This window comes from Ambystoma mexicanum, chromosome 4p (assembly GCF_040938575.1).
Source record: "Ambystoma mexicanum isolate Mex_15411 chromosome 4p, UKY_AmexF1_1, whole genome shotgun sequence".
Lineage (NCBI taxonomy): Eukaryota > Metazoa > Chordata > Amphibia > Caudata > Ambystomatidae > Ambystoma > Ambystoma mexicanum.
Window position 1 is genome coordinate 1197352424 of NC_090927.1, and position 22293 is coordinate 1197374716.

Consider the following 22293-nt stretch of genomic DNA (forward strand, 5'->3'; position numbering starts at 1 on the left):
AAAAGCCAAGGATTTAAGGGTCACCTTTAGCAATCTGTAGAAAGGGAGGCCAGGCAGGACACAGTACCTTAAAGAGAAAGGAAGCTCCAGCGGGGGCAGTTGTTCCTGGCAGTGGTTGAGGTTCGTGGTTCCGACCAGGGGAAGAGAAGATCGCGTCGAGGAGGAAACGTGGAGTCGTTGCACTGCACAGGGATGAAACCAGCCGCGGAGTTCCCGATTAAAAGGTGCAGTCCTTTTATTCGTGGTCAAAAGTGGTGAGCTTGGCTATCCGGCCGCCGGGGTGCTTGGCACGGGTGATTCGACCAAGGGCCGCCTTTGGAAGGCGAAAAGGGTGAACTGGTTGATCCCACCAGCTCAGGGGAAGAAGACTCGTCCAGCAGAAGATCTTCTCTTGTCGTCGGGAAAGTGGTGAGGTAGCTGCAGCAGGGCTTCACCGGTGGTGTCGTCGTTGCAGATGGCTCAGATTCGTCCCTCTTCGGATTCTTAGGTCCTGTGGCGACTTCTGAAGTTCCAGTCCCAAAGGCCCTGCTTTTATGCAGCAAAACCCCCATTCATCAGCCTAGCTGTCAATCACACATGCTAAGTGGTGAGCGGGGTGGCTCCCCACTGGGCCAATCAGAGTAGAGTGCGACTTGGGTTGCCGAGGCAACGCAGTCCAGGGTGCTATTTCCCCCTCCACCCTTCCTGTGGAACCCAGACAGAGTGGCACCATTTGGAGGGCTTCTGCGGAGAAGCCCGCCAAAAAAGTGGAACAAAGGGCTCGACCTTGGTCAGAGTTACAGAGACGGACACAAACGCCATTTTAGAATTGAGTTCTGGCAAAAAGACCTAACCGGTGATTTAATATTAAATAAATAAACCAGCGGTATCTTTAACATTGCACCAAAAAGTGGTGCGTTTAAAATGAATGGGAAAATCCCATAGATAATATTCCGGTGGAATATTTTGCATGGTAACCACTGCCACCAGCCAGAAACTCGACAAGGGGGGGACTGGACAGCGTCCCCTTGAAAACAGACCCAGGGGCAATCGAATTACCCCTTACCAGTACTTCCACAATATGGTGGTTTGTACTGGTTCTGTTCACAATTTTGGACTAGTAAAGCCAATGGTGACTTTACATGCCCTGGGAGACAGTAGTCAGTCCCAGGGTATGGAGTCTATGTTTGGGGGTCACTGCGACACCCCTATGGTACTGCACTGAGGGTGCTGTGTACAACACATACAGAAAAACAGATGATACCCTATGGAGTAAAAAGGAACCCCCTAGCCCATAAGCACATAACAAGCGAAAGACATACCTCAAATCATGCCTAAGAGTGGGAGTAAAAGAGTCTCACACTCTTAGCAGGAGAAAAAAAAAAAAAAAAATCCAGCTAATCTGCTGGGTGACTCACTAGGTTTGGGAAATTAGCCTTAAGAGAATTCTCCCTAACAGTCACCAATCTCCTCATTCCTCTAGGAACCTCCTTAGTGTAGGCCCAGCAAACCCAACATAGGATCAGGGTCCATTATTTGGCCTATAATCCCTCCAATTATTTCAAACACTCCCTTCCAGAACAATTGTATGCTCGGGCAGCTCCAAGTAACATGGAGTAAGTCAGCCATTACTGAGTAGCATCTATTACATCTTCCTGTGGCCTCCGGAAAGAGTTCCCTGAGCTTAGCAGGAGTATAATAGAATTGGTGAATATACTTAAAATGGATTAGCATATACCCAGCATTGATAGCCCCCTTTTGAATACCCTTGCAGCAGTATTTCCATGTATCCTCGGAGATCTCCCTACCCAATGATTTCTCCCATTTTTCCCACAGGCAAGATATTCCCATGCTCTTAGACCGGATAGCCAGCGAGTACAACCCCGTGGTTATTCGTCTACCTAGCAGGCCCTGAAGTGCCTTATCTAACGTGGGGGATATCGGCGGCTGATCAGGAAAGGTATTAAACACCAATCGAAGACTCACCCTGAGTCTAAAGTATAAAAACACATCTAGGGCGGACAGAGACCCCCTCTCTCCCAATTACCCCAAAGATACAAATCTACCCCCATGGAACAAATCAGCAAAGCATGTAATACCCAGTTTTTTAACCATATCTACAAAACTTCCTTCTCCAGTAATGGGTATCCCCGGCGTATGTATGACTGGGAGCCGGGGCGAATAGAGAACCCCACCCCTCTGCTTCTGTTCTAGTTTAATCCATGCCCTACACGTTACCTCCACCAAATTCTTTGGGCATCGCACACGACTCGGGGCTAACAGGATGACTGACCGAAGCAGGTTGGGAGCAGCCACTGCTCACTCCACCTCTATATGACTTCTATCATGCTGTAGTCTGTGCCAGTAAACCAGGAGCCCAGCCTGCGCCAACCCATAGTGCATTTCAAAATCCGGCAGCACCAAGCCTCCCTCTGACACCGGGACCATTAACTTATCCCACAAAACCCTGGCCGGTTTATCTGCCCATATAAATCGCATTATATTGGTTTTCAGACTACGAAAATACTCCCTGGGGACCCTTACTGGGGCGTTCAAGAAAATATAGAGAAATCTCGGGAGCAGTGTCATTTTAACAACAGATATCCGCCCGTATAGGTTCAGTGGGAGCTTCTTCCACCTGCTCAGGGCCAATTTAGCTTTATGCTGGGTATTAAGATAGTTATTAAGGTACACCACTTGCTGGTCTCTCGCGATAGAGATGCCCAGGTAATTTGTGTAGATCATGTGCCATTGAAACCCCCATGTATCATGGAATTGGGATGTCACTTCCGTCAGAGGGAACAACACTGATTTGGAAGTATTCACCTGTAGCCCAGACACCACCCCAAATCCCTGAACTTCCTCCATCACCGGGTCTAGGTTCACCTCAGGATCTTTAATAAACACCATATCGTCAGCATCCAGTGAGATTATTAGCTTGTGATTGTACAATTGAATCTCCCGGTGTATATGCACATCTCTAATCCTTTCGGCCAGCACTTCAATCACCAAGGCAAAAATTAGGGGTGACAAGGGACAACCCTGTCTGGTCCCCCGCCCAAGAGGGATGGCCGTGGTTAACTGGCCATTCACCTTCACCCTCGCCTGTGTATACAGTAGCTTCACCATGCTCACGTAGTGGGCGCCCATACCCATATGCTGAACTGAAAATAAAAAGGCCATTCTATCGAATCAAATGCTTTGGCGGCCACCACCGATTCCCATGTAGCCACAGCCGACATCAACCCGAACATTCTCCTAAGGCCATATGAGGTAGAGCGGCCCGGGATAAAGCCCGCCTGGTCTGCTATCACCATTTCCGGCATAAAGGTCGCTAGTCTCAAGGCAAGAATCTTCGCCAGAATCTTGTTATCGATGTTAATTAAAGAGATTGGGCGATATGAAGAGCAGTCACACCAATGTTCATCAGGCTTCAACAGGACCACCATCATCGCCTCTCGAAGCGAGTCCGGCAGGGTCCCTGATTCCAAGCTGTACCGGTACGTCTCTAACAAATGAGGTGCCAGAGAGTCCGCAAAGTGTTTATAAAACTCCGCCATAAACCCATCGGTTCCCGGCGATTTCCCTTCTTTCTTCGATGTTACCAGGTTTATCAGCTTCCCCAACGCCTAAGGTACCTCTGTTTCGTTCATTCACTTTCTATAAATCGATAGAATAAAACCCTTTGCAAAATTCCTTGAGCAATTTGATCTCCACGACGTACTTCAAAGGGGACTTCACCATAATTCTGTAAAGAGAACCTTTACATCTCTCCAGGATTAGGGATCTAGGACACCTGTTAAAACGTACATACTGAACTTCCACGCTAGGCCAGACTTTGGGGTCAATCTTATTTAACACCCCGTGGGAGTTTTAAAACCAAGTATGTGGGAATCAATTCTCTTTTCCCAGGGGGGGGAAATAGTAGCTTCCCTACTGCTACAGATATCAAAACCTATTGATTGCTTGGTGGCAAAAGAAGGTTTAGAAGCTCTCTGACTAAGTTTTTGAAAATGTAGGGCTCCCTAATTAGTTTCAATCGAGTCACGTCCCACTCCTGACACCATATGTAAGGAACTCGTGGTGGCAAGAGTAAAGACAGACAAGTTATCACAATTCAAGGGTGTTTAATAAATTGTAGAATGGGTGAGAAAAACACTTAATATAAACCTAAATCTAAGATGGGAGCAAGCTACGACCATCAAATAATAAGCCAGACCTAGTGGTGTTTTATCAAATACAGAGGACCTATACTAAAAAAAAAAAATTCAAAAAACAAAAAAAAAATTTAAATAAAAACTATTGCCAAACCTTACCGCTAAGTTAAAAAAAAATAGTGTGGCTTGATATCCACAAGACAAGAAAGAAGTGTTCACCAAATGATAAGTCAGGATGGTATGGCTGGGGTTTCCCTTCCCCACGTTTTTAGCATGGGACAAGGAAGTATTCTTGAGCACAGCACACTCCTGGGCCTTGCCAGCACAAGGTTACAGTTCCTTTCAATGATGCCAGGACCTTCTGGGGCCAAGTTTCTTTTATACAAAGTCTCTGGCCTTAGAAGGCCTGCTGGACCATAAACAAAAGTTAATTTGGTAACCTTTCACGTTGGGCGATTGCTCTTCGCCCCTTGGATCCCCACAGCCGAGCTCTGATCCTTCTTGCAATGTTAGCTGCCCTCAGTCGAGTGCACTACGGCCTTTCACTCAAAATGTAACATTCAAAAGTCTCATTTTCTTTTTAAACAACTATCCACTGTGGACATCCCTCAGCCAGGTACACACTTGTTATCACAATGTTCACGGGTATACCACGGTTTAACCCCAATTCGCATGCACCCCTCTGTCGGGGTCACATTTGCCAATTTCACAGTTCACTCAATTCTCTTCAATGTGTCAAAGACTTCGGAGTGTACGAGGGGTTTTGCTCAACCCTCGCAGGACCACTTTGACACATCACGTTGGCTTCTCCTAAGGCCTCTTGGTTCTCATAGTTCCAAAAAAAAACCAACACAAAAAAGGCTCCAGTCAGAGTCCTTCAAATGAGCACCCCCTATGGCGTCAGAACACTCGCTTCTGGACCTTCTATGGTTTCTTTAAAGTTCAATTACACAAACTTTGTTCAACAATGTTGCCCCCATGCAACCTTGGGCACAGCACACTTTCGGTTTACTATCAGTCTTCTCCGACTGAGCAGCTGTGCTGAACTATTGGAGCTTCTTATCTCGGGAGTCAAGGACAGCACCATGGCGGCAAGCGCTTCTTCCCGCTTTGGTTATCAGTCGCAGGAGGGACAGGTGTGCCGTTGACACCTGTCACACCGCACGCCAGCTGGATTTCCCGGTCTTATGATTACCCTTTCAGAGGCTTTGCAGGCCTATGTTGAAAAGGGCAAGGGCAATTCCCTACTCCTCGTTCCTCCAGGTCTCGCAGCCTTTCTCCTCCATTTTAACTGCTGGTCCGGGATAGCTGTTTCCTTGTGTGTTCGGCATTTCCATAAGTGTGCTCTCGTGCTCTGCCTTTTATCCCTGTGGGGAAGGGAAAGGGCTGTCAGGTGTGTGTAGTTATTGTCAATTGCCTTACTCGGCCTGACCCTTGTGTTGAGACATGTCAGGTAATTGGCTCTGGTGTTAGTCCATTGTCTTTCATGGTGTAAGAAAGTGTTTGTGTCGGAAAAGGGGCTGGGGATTGAGCTTTTAAATATCCTATGGTGTATAATGGGGGAAAAGGTGTTGTAAGGAAGGATGTACCGCGTCTTGCCCGTCTGTGTCCCACTTCCACTCCCCAAAGACCCCCCCCACATCCAGGTGATCCTCCCCCCACTGGTTCACCCCCAGGAACTGGATCCAACAGCAATGGCTGTGTCCCAGCCACCTGGATGACAGATATCTGGGGACTAGCGGGTGAGAAACCTTCAGGTTTCTCACACAAGGTACATATTAATATGGATTAACTCAGTAGCCATGTGACATCTAAGTCCAAAAACCCTAACGGGTCAAGCAGAAGGGTAGGTGTGTGACAAAGTTACCCTTAACTATCCCACTGAGGGAGACTGGGATTTCTGGAGACCAGGGGAACCCACCAGATTAGTGATGAGCACATTGAGGCGAAGCAAAGAGGATCCTCTACGTCTCCCCGTGCATCTGACCAACGGTAAAGCAGCTGCACATTTCAGAAAAAGAAATGTCATCTAGGGGGAAATAGGTCTCAAGAACAGGGTGGGAGAAGTTTCGGCACTACATTCAGCTATCACAACTACTCCCGGATGACGAAACACAAACCAGATCAACCCCATGAATGATTGGACCGTCTTGTAACTGAAGCAGGGGAATTGCCAAATGTTATGATCTGGGTCAATGAGTCATGTGCGGAGCAGGACCTGGTGAGCAATGTACCTAGAGTGCACAGGTCCTGGAAGTAACGGCAAACAAAGAAATCATACTTCAATGAGGAAAAACATGCTGACTAAACATCCACAATGAAAGCAGGAAAACATACCCGTAAACATGGGAGACAGAATGTTGGATTGGCTGGCTGCTATGACATTGCTGCCTAATCCCAACATGGCGGACAGTTCTTTTGAGTTCTTGGACCACCAGGGCACCTGTCGAATCAAATTATTGAAACATGCACCACACATGGTCTGCTTCAGCAAAAACAGGCTTTTCAGGCTTAGTCACGTTAGTTCCAAATACACAAACAGATATTAACAAAAAGACATTCCAGAACCTTAAATAGCAATCGTGGCGATGCAGTGAACAAGCAGGATGCTTGGAAGGCAGGCTGCATCTATCGGTACAAGCCTGTATCCCGAGAAAGCTATAGACTACTCCCTGCAATAGCACTAGTTGTCCACCCACGGTCACACTGAAAACATTTCAATGTAAACAAACATACCTAAATCCTTTAGTCCGCCCTTGACGCTTGCAGCATGTTTTGTCGTCAACTAAAAATCCCCAGAAGGCAGGCATCTGTTGCCCCTGGGTGTTACTTTCAATATTCTCCCCAGCTGCAGCCTGTTCTGATAGTAAAAGCACCACTGCCTGTGTTAAAACTATGCTTGGGCCTATGAATCTGGGATGCAGGACATAACAATCCGGTATAACCCACAAATGAGTATTTCATTGTGTAGTTGTTGGTGATTGTTGATGGTAGGTAAAGACAAATTGAATTGTTTCGGTTTGCTAGAAAGCCCCTTTAACATGTCCCTCTATAGAATCATGTCACAGTGAGCATCACAACATAATTAAACATCCAACTATGGAACATTCTATAATCCTTGTTGCTAGAGATTGATGAAAAGGGATTAGATGTCTCTTACCACTAGTTAGCACATTCAATGAAAATTAAGTCTGCCAAAAATGGCATCCGGAGAACAACCCTATAAATAGAACTTTAGTCAGAAACCGGGCAAGAAAATGTGTAAGGTACAAGGATTCCTAATCATGGCGCAGACAAGATAACGTAGCAGGGGCATATGCAGATGTAAAAGAGGATTTGAGGTGCACACGCTGTACAAGGAAAATTCAGTTAAATGATTTTTAAGCCAAGGTACTAGAAACCTAACTACCCTGCTTTCCTTTTCTTTAAGCAAGCAACTATCTTAGTATAAAGAGGTAACATTCCAGTGGTATGGGATCATTCACGCACAAGACATTGAAGATCCAAATGTTGTACAATACAGAGGTGCTGAAGGGGAGCTAAAACAGCCAAAGTTTGAAGAATTAAGATATAAGTGCCAAACTAAGACATCTGTGAGTGAGAATGAAATGTGTCTTATACCATCAAATTACAATTAAAAATGACACCTTCAATATAGCAGAAAAAAGACTAAGAATCAGATTATTAATATTTAGTAACCTTAGGGTTCATGCAAGCGTTTTCCAAAGCACTGGGCTGTCAGAGGGGAATACACATGTTTCAAACTAAATGTGTTAAGAAAAAACACACAAAAAGTACTAAATGAAAATTATAGGAGAAAAGTCACGAGTTACATGTAAAATGTGTTATTCTTTGATTGGGCCTTGTTATCACAAACTGAAAACAAGAATAGGATACCTCCTTTGAATAGCTTACCATCTCCTGAAATGCACGCTGCACTTGTGGCAGAGCCATGGTAAAATTCACTCTTTCAAATGCCAAGTCCCTCATCTCATCCAGACTCAAGTCATATCTGTGAAGGCCAGATGCAACGTAAAATTGAAATTAGAAACTGGTCAATTTAGCATCTTCACAAAGTATTTGTTATTACATTTTTAAAGCAAGAGATAAAAAAAAAACCAAAGGTTGCAATTGGTTTGCGAATATCAGAAATGTATTACATTTTAAACACAACCTATGAAAATTCACTTATAATACCAGGTGATGATGGCTTTATTCTGTACCTAGAATGCATTGACAATACATATCCAACAGCCCCTCATGACTGTTATACTCTGTTTCCATCACATAACTTGAGACTGTATCACATGTAATTCTATGAGCTGTATGTGAAGATGAAAGCAGTTTTTAAAGGAATTCTGACAATGGCATATACAACTTTCACATTCTGCATTAGATACTACTTAATGAAACGTCCTGTTGCCCCTGCAGTGACACTTGTGATCCACTTCCTTTTATGGGTCTGTTTCAAGGATGCAAGGATACCTCCCATAAAATTGGTTCCAATATGTAATCTTCACTCTTAATCTCTATCCTGTCAACTGCAGAACAAGTCTCTTTGTTTGTTCGGTCTAGTTCCCAAAGTGCCATGCCATGAAAATAGAGAACATGATAATGAAAAAAATCATATGCTCAGTGAAAGTATTAGAGAGAGCAACACAATGCAGACTCAGAGATTCTAGATGTAGGTTACACGGGGGAGGTTGTTGCTCTCTGAGCAGCAAAATAAAGTATTGTGGTAGGCAAAGTGGAAATGGCTCTCACTGAGAGCTATTTCCATTTCAATGGCGAGTACTTTAAGCAGATACAGGGTACAGCTATGGGGGTCACCCTAGCACCAAGTGTGGCGAACCTGTATATGGAGCAATTTGAAACTCACAAAATTCTATCCATAGCCAATACCTTTAGACAGAAGATTAGAACCTGGAAAAGGTATATAGATGACATTTTTGTCATCTGGCATGGAACCGTTGAAGAATTGAATGCGTTTTTCATTTGGCTTAATGTACAAGATCGGTTTTTGAAGTTCACGGTGAGCCAGAGTAACGGAAAACTCAACTTTTTAGACATCACGATAACTTCTAATTCCAACACTAAATTGCTGAGTGTGAAACCCTTTCATGACAATACTGACAAAAACTCCCTTTTACATTACAAGAGTTTCCATCCGAAGCATGTTAAAGATAACCTGTCCTTAGGCCAGTTTTTACGACTAAAGAGGAATAGTTCCCTTACATCGAACTATAAAGAAGAAGCAGAGGACCTCAGCAAAAGATTAAATGCAAGAGGCTATCCAGCAAAATTGACACACTTGGCTAAAAAGCGAGCCTTTAACAACAATAGGCAAGCTCTTTTGGAATACAAGAACAATGCAAAGACAAAGGATGACAAGAAACTAGTATTCGATAATACATTTAGCCATCTTTCTAACCAGATTAAAAAGATTTTGTTGAAGAATTGTCATGTCTTGGAGTCTGGCGATAAACCATTGGAGAAACCAATAGTGGCTTTCAAAAGAAGTCGAAACTTAAAAGAATTAATAACACGCAATGATGGGAGTCTGGGAAATAAGAAGCAAAGCACAATCCCTGGAAGCTGGGGCCTTCCCAAACTAGTTGGCCACACAGCACAGAACACATAATGCCCCACTGGTAGACAATTGGGTTGAGTTCTTACACAAAATAGAGGACCTACACTGGAGTGTTCTCTGGAAAATTAATCCCTCTGGCGATATGAACCACGATAAAATAAGATTACTACAGAGGGAACAACGCATGATCTTCCTCACCAAAAGTTTTGAAACGGGTTTGAACGATAGACTCAAATGGTTAACCTAGAATGATATCCATCACTGTTAACATAACTTTTGATATGTGAGGAGCTTTCACGTATAGTGTTAACACTTTGTTTAGGGTGACAATTTAATCTGAGTGTGCCCGTTCGCCTTGGGGTACCTTATTTTAATAGAACAATGTAGTTTGTAGTTTGTGTTTGTGCAGGCAATTTGAAATAAACTCCCCAAGGGCATGCCCTAAGGTTCGTTGAAACACTGGTATAAGTAATTGAGCTTTTTCTGACGATGCACCACGCCCGCTTGGCCTTAGAATGTATAACAACTTTGCAACACATTGGAAATGATGTTAGTTCCTTGAGGTTGCATGCGTTTCCCCTTACGCTTGCGGGCTCTGTTTCTTCGGGCTACTTCACTGTGTACGAGTATTGCGCCGTTCCTTTATTATGCCCCTGTTTACATGTTTTCCGGTATAAAATGGCTTACACATCGATCTCTTTTAGTTCACGCACCGATGGGTTAATACCTCTTGGAACTTGCGATGGACTGGAGGTTGCTCCTCTATCCTCATCCGTTTCTGGATATTGTCCACTCGGCGGCATATACAGTGAGCAACGAGGACTGCATGTCCCAGTACACCATGGGGTTTAGCTTTCATTGGGAAATGGCGGCTGTAGCAGCTGCACCTAATTAAGATAGGCGCGTAGTCTAATTAGTGCTTCGCCCTTATAAACATACAAGCTTTGTGCTGCTCGGTGGCCTCCTGAAGCAGATTGCTGGGCGAGACGCAGACCATACCAGACTGTATTGACTCCACGACATGCATGAATTACATGGGTTTTCTCTGCAGTGTTTGGACTTGACAAAGGTAAATATTAGAGTTCTGCGAGCTCTGTGTGCTTTCATGAGCTATGCAATTTACATGCCGATGCCGTAGTCAGTCTAAGTCGGGGAATACCTGGGTTAACTGTGCTTTTACTTTTAAAGTTTAAAGCCGGTTGATGAGGTAGAGGTGACAGTAATGTTTCTAATTCGTTTAGGGCTGTGACTGCTTAAGAGAACGATTTAGCCCACGGTTGTATTGGAAGCCGCCTACGGCAGGTACAAGCTCTCACTAGTTGGTGCTACAAAGCCGTAGGAATCTGGATCGAGTGGTCGGCCAGCCTGATGTTTTTTACGTTTAATCAGGTTGATTATCTTGAACCAGGACACAGGGTATGGTGCATGTTTTGCAATGTACAAAGGACCGCTACACGAGATACATTGCTGCTTTCTAACAACTATGCAATGTAATTAAGAGCTTACTAGATTGTGCATATTTATTCATACATACATATACATATTCCCTCTACCCGTGTAGATACACTCGATCGGGTGACGAACCTTGGCAGTAATCTTGGTAAATGCAGCATACGTTTGAAGTACTGTATCACGTCACCAATATAAGGTAATTATGTGTGACGCGCGTGTGTTTATAAACCCCCTGAGCTGCATTCGTTATTGTAACCCTGCTAACAGCGCCCCCCCATTTTTTTCCCCACCTGTATATTTTCCGACAGGTGGCTTTCAGTACATAATAGTGGAATCTTTTAGAACCGTGGCAGTTATAGCTCCAATCCTGCTAGACACTCGACAAAAACCTTTGTTGTGTCTAATTATGGTGTAAGCTACCATTTGGTAAGAGCTTTTTACGATTTAGTTGTATTTAACCCGTTATAGGTTGCCCATTAAGGGACCTCTGCCTTTCTTTCTTTCTTCTCTGTACTGCTCTGAGGGGAGTAGGTTGTGTTTAAGTGTGCCCCTCTCTATAAGAAGGCTTGCTATTTTTTAATCATAAGGAGTCCTGCTTTTGTCTGAACAGCCCCGATGAATAGATATGTTTGGAGCATTGATCAGCTCCCTAGACATTGTAATGTAACTGTCTTATGAGTGAGGGACCATATTGATTAGTCTCTTTATCTCCTTGTTTCTCTACAGGTGTTACGTGTCCCCTGTCCTCGTGGGAAGTTAATTTGCATTTCATCACAACAACAGGAACTAGCTGTACTGTGAGGGATTCAGAAACAATATATCCCGAGTTGATTACAAACCAATATTTTTTGTAATAATTAACTACTGACTTTGGTTGTCTGGTTAAGCTACAGTCCATGTAGTTTCCAATGTGGTCTCTTGCCCAATAGGTGTAGGAAAAAAATGTGTCTGATGACTTAATCAAGTTGTAAGGCGGTGAGCATAGTTCCGCCCCGATTGACGATCAAACCTGGCACATCGTGCTTTAAAGTACATACCCCTGATGAATTTCCCCTGACTGTGTATGTATGGAATGAGTGAGGAATGAAACATGTTGGGTCGAATGGGAGCGAAAGAGTGTGGAATTTATTAGTCAATCTAATTGTGTTACTTTTCTTCAAACCCCATTAGTGTGGTTTGTTTTAGAATGAACAAATAGACCTAGATATATTTGTTTATGTTATAACCCTATACGTTGTGTCTGTGTAGGACTTGGGTTATACACCTTTTTCTTCCCGGTGTACTTAAAGTTGTCACTGTTGTGGGTTGGTCGTAAAATTCTCATAAAACTGTTTTTATTGATTGTGCTAAAGACTCTTACTAGATGAGTTATGCCATGTTGGCATTTTTAATGATGTATTTTTACCATTGAAGTCTTAATAAAATTGATAATTGAATATTTGGCTATATGTATACCGTCTCTGCATTCATTGTTCACTGTGATGTGCTCCACAGCGAAGTACAATCGAGGAGATGAGAACTAGTGTGTTTTTTTCCCCATCCATACTTCCCACTAAGCGGGTGTGGACACGTGACCTAGTGATACTATACTGTGGACCTTCTCTTTAGTTTATATTTTTTAGGTTTTCCTAAAAGTTAGGGGGCTCGTTTGGTCCTACAGTCTAATCCCCCAACCTCCTCTGTGTATTAGCGGTAGGTAAAGCTTTTCCATCAGTGTAACCTTGCAAAATAGGATATAAAATAAAGGGCCTATCTGCCAAAATGCTTGGTAATGCCAAAAAACATGTTTCACACAAAGTGCCAAGTAGACCAACTAAAGGTGTCTCATTCCAAATCTGGTATCCTGATTAAGAGAGATAGAATGTGACAATGAATTGATAGCGCAGGATTTGTCCATCTTTGGACAGTAACAGTTTGAGACTGTGCCATGCCTTCCTGAAATGGATCTGACAACTTGGAAAGCGTTGAACTCAAATATGGCAGATGTTGGGGTAAAATCAGGGATATATTCCCTGACCTGTAAAATCAGGGATATATTCCCTGACCTGGACACCACTATCACCACAATAAAGCATGTTTGAAAAGGACAAAGGAAGAATATGCACTACATGCCAAGCAAAGATGATAATAGAAGCCACATTATTTGGAAAATGAGTAAGGGGAAGGATAGCTGGGAGGTAATCCAATAATTCCAGAACATTTGACCAAAGAATTATACAAATCAAGTAGGATGTATATAAATATAAGATCTTTTCAGAGATTGAATAACAATAGAATAGAGGGAAATAATGTTTCCCTAGGTTCACAAGTGAAACATTTTTAATATTTTAAATGCATTTAATTCCTAATTTTACTGATAAATTATAATGCAAGGTTTTTGTACTGCACCAAATCACCAGCACCATATTGGCCCCAAAGCGCATGTCTTGTATGGGGGTTGGTGTATTGGACCCATAGGGATATCTAGATTTTAGTCTGCAGAGGAAAAGCAGTAAGGAGAAGGTAATAGAACAGGAAAGCAGGATGGGTTGATGTAGATAGTGCAACAAAATGTGTTCTGATAGCGTGTGTGAGATGGGCTCGAGATGTGCAGTTAAACCATCATCTTCTTTTTGGCAGTATGCTTTTGCAGAATGAACTGGAAAATAATGCTCACTTGTTTGATCTTTCTATTTTAGTTGCAATACAAACAATTTCGGCCAACTGCAAAAATCTTGATCCCATTAATCACAACATGTGGGACTCCATATGTAATATTCATAGACTAAAAAGATGTGTTGCTTCCTCTCCTAGTCTTGCCCAGATATATGAACTGAAATATGTTTCTTATCCACTCTTCCTTCTTTGGTATAATATTATATTACTTTATTATCCCGTGTCACTTCCTTCCTCCTCCTCATGTACGTTTCCTGTTTTGTGCGTCCTGTCATGTTTCTATGTCTAAACTTGGTATACTTACAAGTTATATATACATACATAGTTTATATTTATTTAATACCTGGATTAGTCTTAATCAATTGAAAGAATGTCTTGTATTGATCCACTGTTGTGTTGCCATGTATGCATTTTCTGAAATAAAATCTTATTTAAACCAAAACAAATCATGGTGGCTTTTTGATCCAGGATTACCTTTTTTACATTTTTCAGAGGGCAAACAATGAAGAGCAATTTGGCACCGACAAGCCAAAAGGCCACATGGTTATGAATAGACTGAACAGTGAATGTAGTTGGGGTACAAAAAAACGGCATTTCGTGCTGCTTTGGATCTGCAGAATGAGAGCAGTCACTACACAATCAGTGACTGTGCAGGCGACCCAGTATGAATACAGAGAGCCAGGCTAAGCTACACGAATTAAGTAAATAGAAAACATTGTCAACATACTGGAAAGAGATTTTTGCTTGTTTATTTTTTTGTGTGAAAATTAGGTTTTTATTGTCATTTTCCAAAACATCAACTTTGTCATCAAGATATACAACATGCAATTTCTCCAAATCCACCTGCCCCCAATATGCAGTACTATCAGTTCTCAACGTTTCTTTACCATCACCGATGAGCGCCTATATAATTTCTCTGCGTTCCAACGGCAGGTAATCATCCATACCTGTTAAAGAAAGGGAGCCAGATCCCCTCTATGTCTGATCGTACCTCATCCAGGAGATGGGTCAGATACTCCATATCATATATTGACCTTGCCTTCTGCACCCATTCTTTTTCTGTGTGTTTCCAGTGTTGTGCCACGCAGCTCCTTGCCGCTCCTAGTAAGGTGTGTACCATGTGTTTCCCCCCCCCAGGCTCCTCCTTCTCATACACCCCAAACAGCAAAGTTGGCTGGGTCCTCGGGCCTCTGTATCCCATCTAGGTCTTTCAGCCATCTCAGGACCTCTTCCCAATACTTGTGAGGGCATTTCCACCACATATGGTAGTAGTCACTGTTAAACCTTTTACAGCGCCAGTATCGCGTATCGACGTCCGGATACATTTTTGCCAGTGTAGCGGGTGGGTAGTGCTACCTATGTAGAAGTTTAAATTCCTGCATCCTATATTGCAGAGACAGTAGATTTTAACCCCTCTACACATTATCTGGTCAGTCAGGTTAATTCCTAAATCTTTGGCCCATTTTGTGCTTGTGGGTAGAAGGTCAGGTGGTTCACCCTGACTCAGTTCCCTATAAAGCCTGGATATTCTCCCATTTCTGTTAGTTTCCTGCAATAGCATTGTCTCGAAGGTGGTAAGCTCTCGGCCTAGGTTCTCGCTCCAGTTTGACTTCACCAGTCCCCTCATTCCCAGACATTCTTCCAGACGGGTTACTGACATGAACTTGCCCCTCTCCCACAGCTGTCCTGCCCTTGAAAGCCCTGCCTCGTACCACGCTTGGAATCGCAGGGGGTCTATGATGCAATTCCGTATGAGTGGTGCCCAGATACAGCTAACCCACTCACCGTCTTCCTCACTACAACTGCCTGCTAGGAAAGCTACCAATTTGTCGAGATGGACCCTGAACCCTGATAATTCCCTGTATTCTTCTAAGCTCTGTAGTAGGTCCGGTACTGAAGACCGTGGGTTTGTGAGGTAGAGCAGCACATCATCTGCAAATAGGCTCACTTTATATTCCTGTCCCCCTATATGTACCCCCGTTACCCCACTGCAAGCCCTCAGATCAATTACCCATGGTTCCATGACTAAAGCATACAGTAGGTGGTCACAGGGGGCACCCCTGTCTGGTCCCTCTATGCAAATTGATTGCCCTCGACGCATCCCCATTCACCACCACCCGCGCCCTTAAAGTGCGATACAGAGCCTGCATCCCTCCACCGCTCCCCCATACCTATCTCTTCAGGGACTCCTTCCATGAAAGACCCGTTGACCCTGTGAAATGCTTTTTCGGCATCCAGGGAGAGGACCAGGGCCCCTTCACATTGCGTCTTTGGGTCATTCAGAATATGCAGGGTTTTCCTCAGGTTATCATAGCCCAGTCTGTTTTGGATGAATCCAGTCTGATCTGGGTGTATCAGGCGGGGCAGATGTCTCTCCAGGTGAGATGCCAGGATTCCTGTAAACATCTTTGCGTCTACATTGAGCAAGGATATAGGCCTATATGAGGCGCAGCTAGTCTGATCCTTGACCAGCTTTGGGATCACCGTTATGAGCGCTTCCCAGAACATGGTGGGCATGTCCTCCAGCTGTGTTATAGAGTTAAACACTCTCGCCATGGGACCCACCAAGATTTCTTGGAACTGCTTATAGAATCCTGCTGTGTAACCGTCCTCCTCGGGTGCCCCCCCCTGATTTTAGTTGGCCTATCGCTCTTTGGACCTCCTCCCCTGTGATTTCCGTTTCCAGTAGTGACTTTTCCCTCTCCGTCAGTGGCGGAATGGGGAGCTTACCCAGGTATGATGTGTTCAGTAGTGAGTACAGCATTTCATAGTAGTCTGCCAAAATGTTCGAGGATGCTACACTCAGGTCCAATTATCTCCCCCCTGTCATTCTTCAGCCTGTGGACCCCGTCTCCCCTACATTCCTTGATCCCGATTGCCAACAGCGTCCCCACTCGGTCTCCTCCCTCGTAGAAACTTTGTTTGGTATAGTGCATTTTCTTTGCTACATCCCCTCAAATAGACCCTTCCTATACTCTCCTGGTCTTGTTAGTCTCGTCCTCGTCTCTCTCAGCGCCTCCCTAATGCTCCTCTCCATCAACATTCTTTCCCTATTATTTCAGGCCCCTTCTGCTATGAGGAGGCCTTGGACCGTTGCCTTGGCTGCTTCGCACACCGTCTTCACCTGGATGTCCCCCATTTCATTTGTCTCAAAGTATTGGGTGATCTCCGTCTGTAGGAAGTCCCTGAATATAGGGTCCCGGATGAGAGCATAATTACACCTCCAGCATGGCCTCCCCTTTCTCCTCTCTTCTATCCACCAGTCTGTCGTGACCATCTCGTGGTCGGACCACGTCACAGTCTTTACCCTTGGGGATGACGCTGTGGCCTCCTGCTCCCTTGGGACTAGTAGTAGGTTGATTCTGGTGTATGTGCGGTGTGGGGGCGAGAAAAAGGTATACCCTCCCGCCTGGGGAAATTTGGGCATCCACCCAGAAGTGGTCTTGCAACAATTGGGAGAATGCTTCATGTTCCTTTCCCCATCACCTCTACCTGGTCGACCTTCGCAGTCCACCAATGTACTGCCGGATCTGCAACCAGGTTGAAGTCACCTCCCACCATGAGCATGGCTTCCCCACATTCTTCCAACACTGAAAACACTTTCCGGAGGAAGGTTATCTGGTTCACATTTGGTGCGTATATCGACGCAAGGGTGAGCAATCTCCCTTCCAAACGTCCCTTCACTGCCACCAACCTTCTGCCAAAACCTCTCTTCACCTGGACCTCCCGCAGCTGTATGGCTCGTGACACAACAATTCCCACCCACTCTTTTATTCGTCTTGTGTGAGGCCCAATAGGTCTGTCCCACCTCTTGCCCTTTCAGGGCATATTCCATCACCTGTCTATAGTGTGTTTGTTGCAGGAGCAGTACTGTTAGTCTGGCTTTGCAGAGCATGTCCCTGTGAAGGATCTTTTGTTTGGAGAATTTAGCACCTTCATGTTCAACGTCACTACCTTCCAATTAACAATCATCCCATCTCGGATGCCTCTCTGCTATCAATCGGTTTTTCCTTCTGGTTCATTTGTGATGTACTGCAAGTCCTTCCCCCTCCCCGCCCACCTGTCCCCCATCTGTGAACCCTCCTTTCTGCTCCCCCTGTCCTTCCCTCCCTCCCTCCCTCTTCCCTTTTGCAGCGTTTGGCTGCCTGTTTTGGAATTTTCGGGCCTACTGGCCGAACCACCAAGGTAGTGGCGTCTGTCCTGCCTTCAATAACATCCCCCCTAACTCCCCTGCATGTGTAGCGGACTATTGTCGCTCTGATCTTTCTTTCCTGTTTGACCAGCCATGGCCGTCGACCAACCCCATCCCCCCCACCCTCTTCCTTCGCCTCTTGCATCGGGAGACCTGGCCAGGGCATCTCTGCAAGCCTTCTCCTCCAAAACTTAAACAACATTATGGCTACCCTTAGGGTTTTCGCCTTCTTGGATTCCAGCACTTCAACTCTCCCAGACCAACCCCTCCTTACCCCCCTGAAACACAACTCAACACATAACTGGTTTCCAGGTCCAGGGTCATTGGGTCTTCATGGGGTATATAACAGTCAACGATCTGCCTGGGTATCCTCAAGTTGTCTCTCCTCTGAGAGATGGGGTACTGAGATTGAGAATTTCCAGGCCCCTTGCTTTTTGCGTCTTCCCTAATCCATCTTTGGGCTCTTAATTTCTCGTCTTGCTGCCCATTCTCCACACCCTCCTCCCCCTGGTGTTCTTTTGACAGCCCTGTGAGTAACTCTGTGGCCCTTTGGATATCTTCCTCAGCACCAGGTGATGTCTCTCTCCTGCAAGTTCAAATATGAGTGCAAAGGGGTATCCCATCTGCACCTCACCCCTTTCTCCTGGAGCCATCTTGTAAGGGGGGCCACACTTCTTGCACCTCATTAAAGTCTATGCCGAGAGGTCCTGGAAAATGGACACCTTGGAGTCTTCGTAGTCGATGGCCACCATTCGCCTTGCCCTCTCCAGGATGTCAGCCTTGTCCTGGTAATACTGTAACCTAGCCAGTACCAAGCAGGGCCCCTTAGCGCCTACACCCGCCCAACGCACCCGTTCCAGGAACACTTTCTCCTTCCTTAGAACCTAGGACTATCCTTATGATTTCCTGGATTTTCCTTTCAAGCCCATTCATAGATTCCCTTTCCTTTTCTTTCAGCCCAAAGAAACAGAGGTTGTTCCACCTCTCTCCGTTCTCGATGTCATCCACTTTGAGCCCTAGTTCCACCTCTCTCCTCTCTATGGGCCTCATTACACGGTAGGCGGTAACCATGGCGCTATTAGCGCCATGGTTGCCGCCGGTATTTTACCGTGTCCGCCTTGGTGGATGGCGGAATTACCGCCCTACTCCAAGGTGAGCGGGGGCGGTAATTCCCCATTCACCAAGGCACTTCCCCATTCCCATTTTTACCCCCAGAGGGCTCAATGGGAATGGTGAAGGTGCTAATTACGGTACCGCAAATTGCGGTAAAACCAGCCGTTAAGGTCGGGTCCCGCAAAGGGAACTCGTAGTAAGGGTTTACCGGTACCGATGCCCTTGCCGGTACCGGTAAACCCTTACCGCCTACCGTGTAACGAGGCCCTATGTCTGTGAAGCGTACTTCAATCCGGGATTCCAACGCCCCTTAGGGAGGCCTGGTTCGCCTCCACCCAGTTCACTCGTTCCTCCAGGGAGACCACCTTCGCAGACAGATCTGCCACCTTTGTCCCAATGTCTGTGCGCATCCCCTGTATCTCCTATGGGATCATCTGGACATCACTTTTGATGGCGGCAATCTTCGTGGCGCATTGGTTAAGGCCCCCCAGCAGTTTGTGCCTTTACTATGTCCCCTTCGCTGTGGTGTTGGAACTGCGAGAGCGCTGCCTTCCAGCTCATCCAACTAATCCAGTCTCTTCACTGTGGTGTTCCCACTTGCGCCACTACGGGCCTCCGTCCCCTCTGCACCCTTCTTGTTCTTATGACAGTCCACTCTAAGTTATGTTAGCTCTCTGCGGCCCTACTGTTAGGTAGAAACCTGTGCAGTTCCCTTAGGGACCACTGCAAAAGATTTAAGACTACAGGTGTTTGGCAGTAAACCCACTGGGTAGCAGTCTGTACCACACAGATTCACTTGGTAGCTGTGGCTGAGCAGTCAGACTTCCCTCAAGAAGAGTTAGGCAGTATGCAGAGTATACACAATAGGTACAGAGACACAATAGTACAAACAAACACTGACCAGAGCGTTGGTGTAAAAGTATATAATTATTTATTTAAAAAACACACTTGTAATTTACACTAGCAAAAACGAGGTGAGTAAATTCGGCACACAGTCACTATCATATATATACAACCCTATTCACTTATTAGACAAGTCTTAGTAAGAAACACCACTTATTTTCAGACAGAGGTGAGCGCTTAACATAAGATGACACTCTAATAAGTTGTAAAGAAAGGGAGGGAAAAAGGCAGAGTTAAGGAAGCACACAAGTTTCAATGCTTTTACAAAGAACCACAGTAAGGCAGGATAGGCAGAGTTCTACTGGAGAGCAAGGAAGTCAATTGCAAGGCCCACTCTTAGAGAGAGCAAGTAGAAGGGGTCCAGGTTCACACAGTGGGGTTATGCCCAAAGAGTCTTGTAGATAGTTCGTGCAAAAAGGATGAAATTAAAGTCAGGAAAAGTTAGCTAGGTTGTCCCAGGCCAGCCCAGGTTAGAAAGTCGAGGCTTTACTGTCACCCCGAACGATCTGTCGCAAGGGAAGCCAGGCGGGACACAGTACCTCAAGTGTGAAGGAAGCTCCAGCAGGGGCAGTTGTTCCTGGCAGCAGGTGCAAGTCGGTGTTTCGTCCAGAGCAAGAAGGTCTCGCCGTAGAGGGAAGATGAAGGTTGTTGCACTGCCAGGGAAGAAACCAGCCGCGGAGTCCTCCGGTTAAAAGGCACTACCCTTCTCTTCGCTGTAGTGGTAAACCGTGGTATTCCGGTTGCCGGGGTGCTTGGCATGGGCAAGGCGGCCACGGGATGCTCCAGGAAGGTGAAAAGAAGGCAAAACTGGTTATCCCCACCAGTCAAAAGAAGAAGAGTATCCGGACTGGAGATCTCCTCTGTCGTCGGGAAAAGTGGTGAGACGGTTCAGCAGGGCTCCACCGGTGTTGTCGTCGTTGCAGGTCGACTCGGCTTCTCCCTCCTCGGATTCTTAGGTCCTGTGATGACTTCTGAAGTTCCAGTCCCCAAAGCCCTGCTTTTATGCAGCACACCCCCATTCACTCAGCCTAGCTGTCAATCAAACATGCTAAGTGGTGAGCCGGCCGGCTCACCACTTGGGCCAATCATACAAGAGTGCGACTTGAGTTACCAAGGTAACTCAGTCCAGGGTGCCTAAACCCCCTCCCACACCCCCTGTGGTACCCAGACAGAGTGGCACCACTTTTGGAGGCTTCTGTGGAGAAGCCCGCCAAAAAGTGGAACAAAGGGCTCGACTTGGGTTGGAGTCACAGAAGAGAACACAAATGCCATTTTAGAATCGAGTTCTGGCAAAAAATACCAACCGGTGAATTAATATTAAATAAATAAACCGGCGGTATGTTCGAGGCTATGAGAATTAAATAATTAAAGTTGGTAGCCTCGAACAATGGGAAAATCCCATAGAGATATATTCGCGGTCGAATATAAAAAGTAGTATCCACTACCACCAGCCAAAACTCGATCAGGGGAGACGGAGACGTGCCCCCTCGAACAACAGACCCCGGGTCAATCGAATTGCCCCGATCAGTACGTCCACAATATGATGGGTTTGTACTGGTTTCTGTTCATAATTTGGGACTAGCAAAGCCAATGGTGACTTTACATGCCCTGGGAGACAGTAGTCAGTCCCAGGGTATGGAGTCTATGTTGGGGAGTCGCTACGACACCCCTGGGTTACGGCACGGAGGGTGCTGTGTAACCCACATCAAAAAAAACCATGAGACCCTATGGAGTAAAAGACCCCGTAGCCCATAAAACACATGGAAAGTTAAAGGAACACCTCAAATCATGTCTAAGAGTGGGAGCAAAAGAATCTCACTCTTAGCAGGAAAGAAAAAAATAAACCCCAAAAATCCAGCAAAGCTGCTGGGGGACTCACTAGGTTTGGGAAATTACAGAAAATTCTCCCCAACACCTACTTAGCACTCTGGGCCTCCTTTCTATTGTGAGGCGCACCGGTTCACTGTTAGTACTCGAGGCCTCTGGGGTTAGCGCCCCCCCCCAGTGTGTGCTCTCCCCTTGTTCAGGCTCCCTCTGTGAGACATTGGGTTCTTGGGTTAACGGGTTCCACTGTGGTGGGGAGGGCATACCGTGTTCTCTGAAGAGAGCATTCCCCAATTCCATAAGGGGGTTCCTCCATCATGTGATCCTCCCTCTGTGCTCCACCCCCAGGGGGACTTTTGTACTGTGGACGCACCGCCCTGGCCCCATGGTAAAACAACCCCCCACCAAAGGGAGAAGGGACGACATCC

At 45.6% G+C, this 22293-nt stretch overlaps 1 protein-coding gene across 2 annotated transcripts in view; it reads right to left on the bottom strand.

The window, feature by feature from the left end:
• Nucleotides 1–22293, bottom strand: part of ACOXL (acyl-CoA oxidase like) — a 1650624-nt gene that overhangs the window by 1403903 nt on the left and 224428 nt on the right. The window contains exon 2 of one of the 2 annotated variants that reach the window (XM_069606843.1): nt 8052–8148. The exons of the other annotated variant lie outside the window; for it this stretch is intronic. Coding sequence (XP_069462944.1) covers nt 8052–8148 — 97 coding nt within the window. The remainder of the gene's footprint in view (nt 1–8051; nt 8149–22293) is intronic. 2 annotated transcript variants of the gene reach the window in all.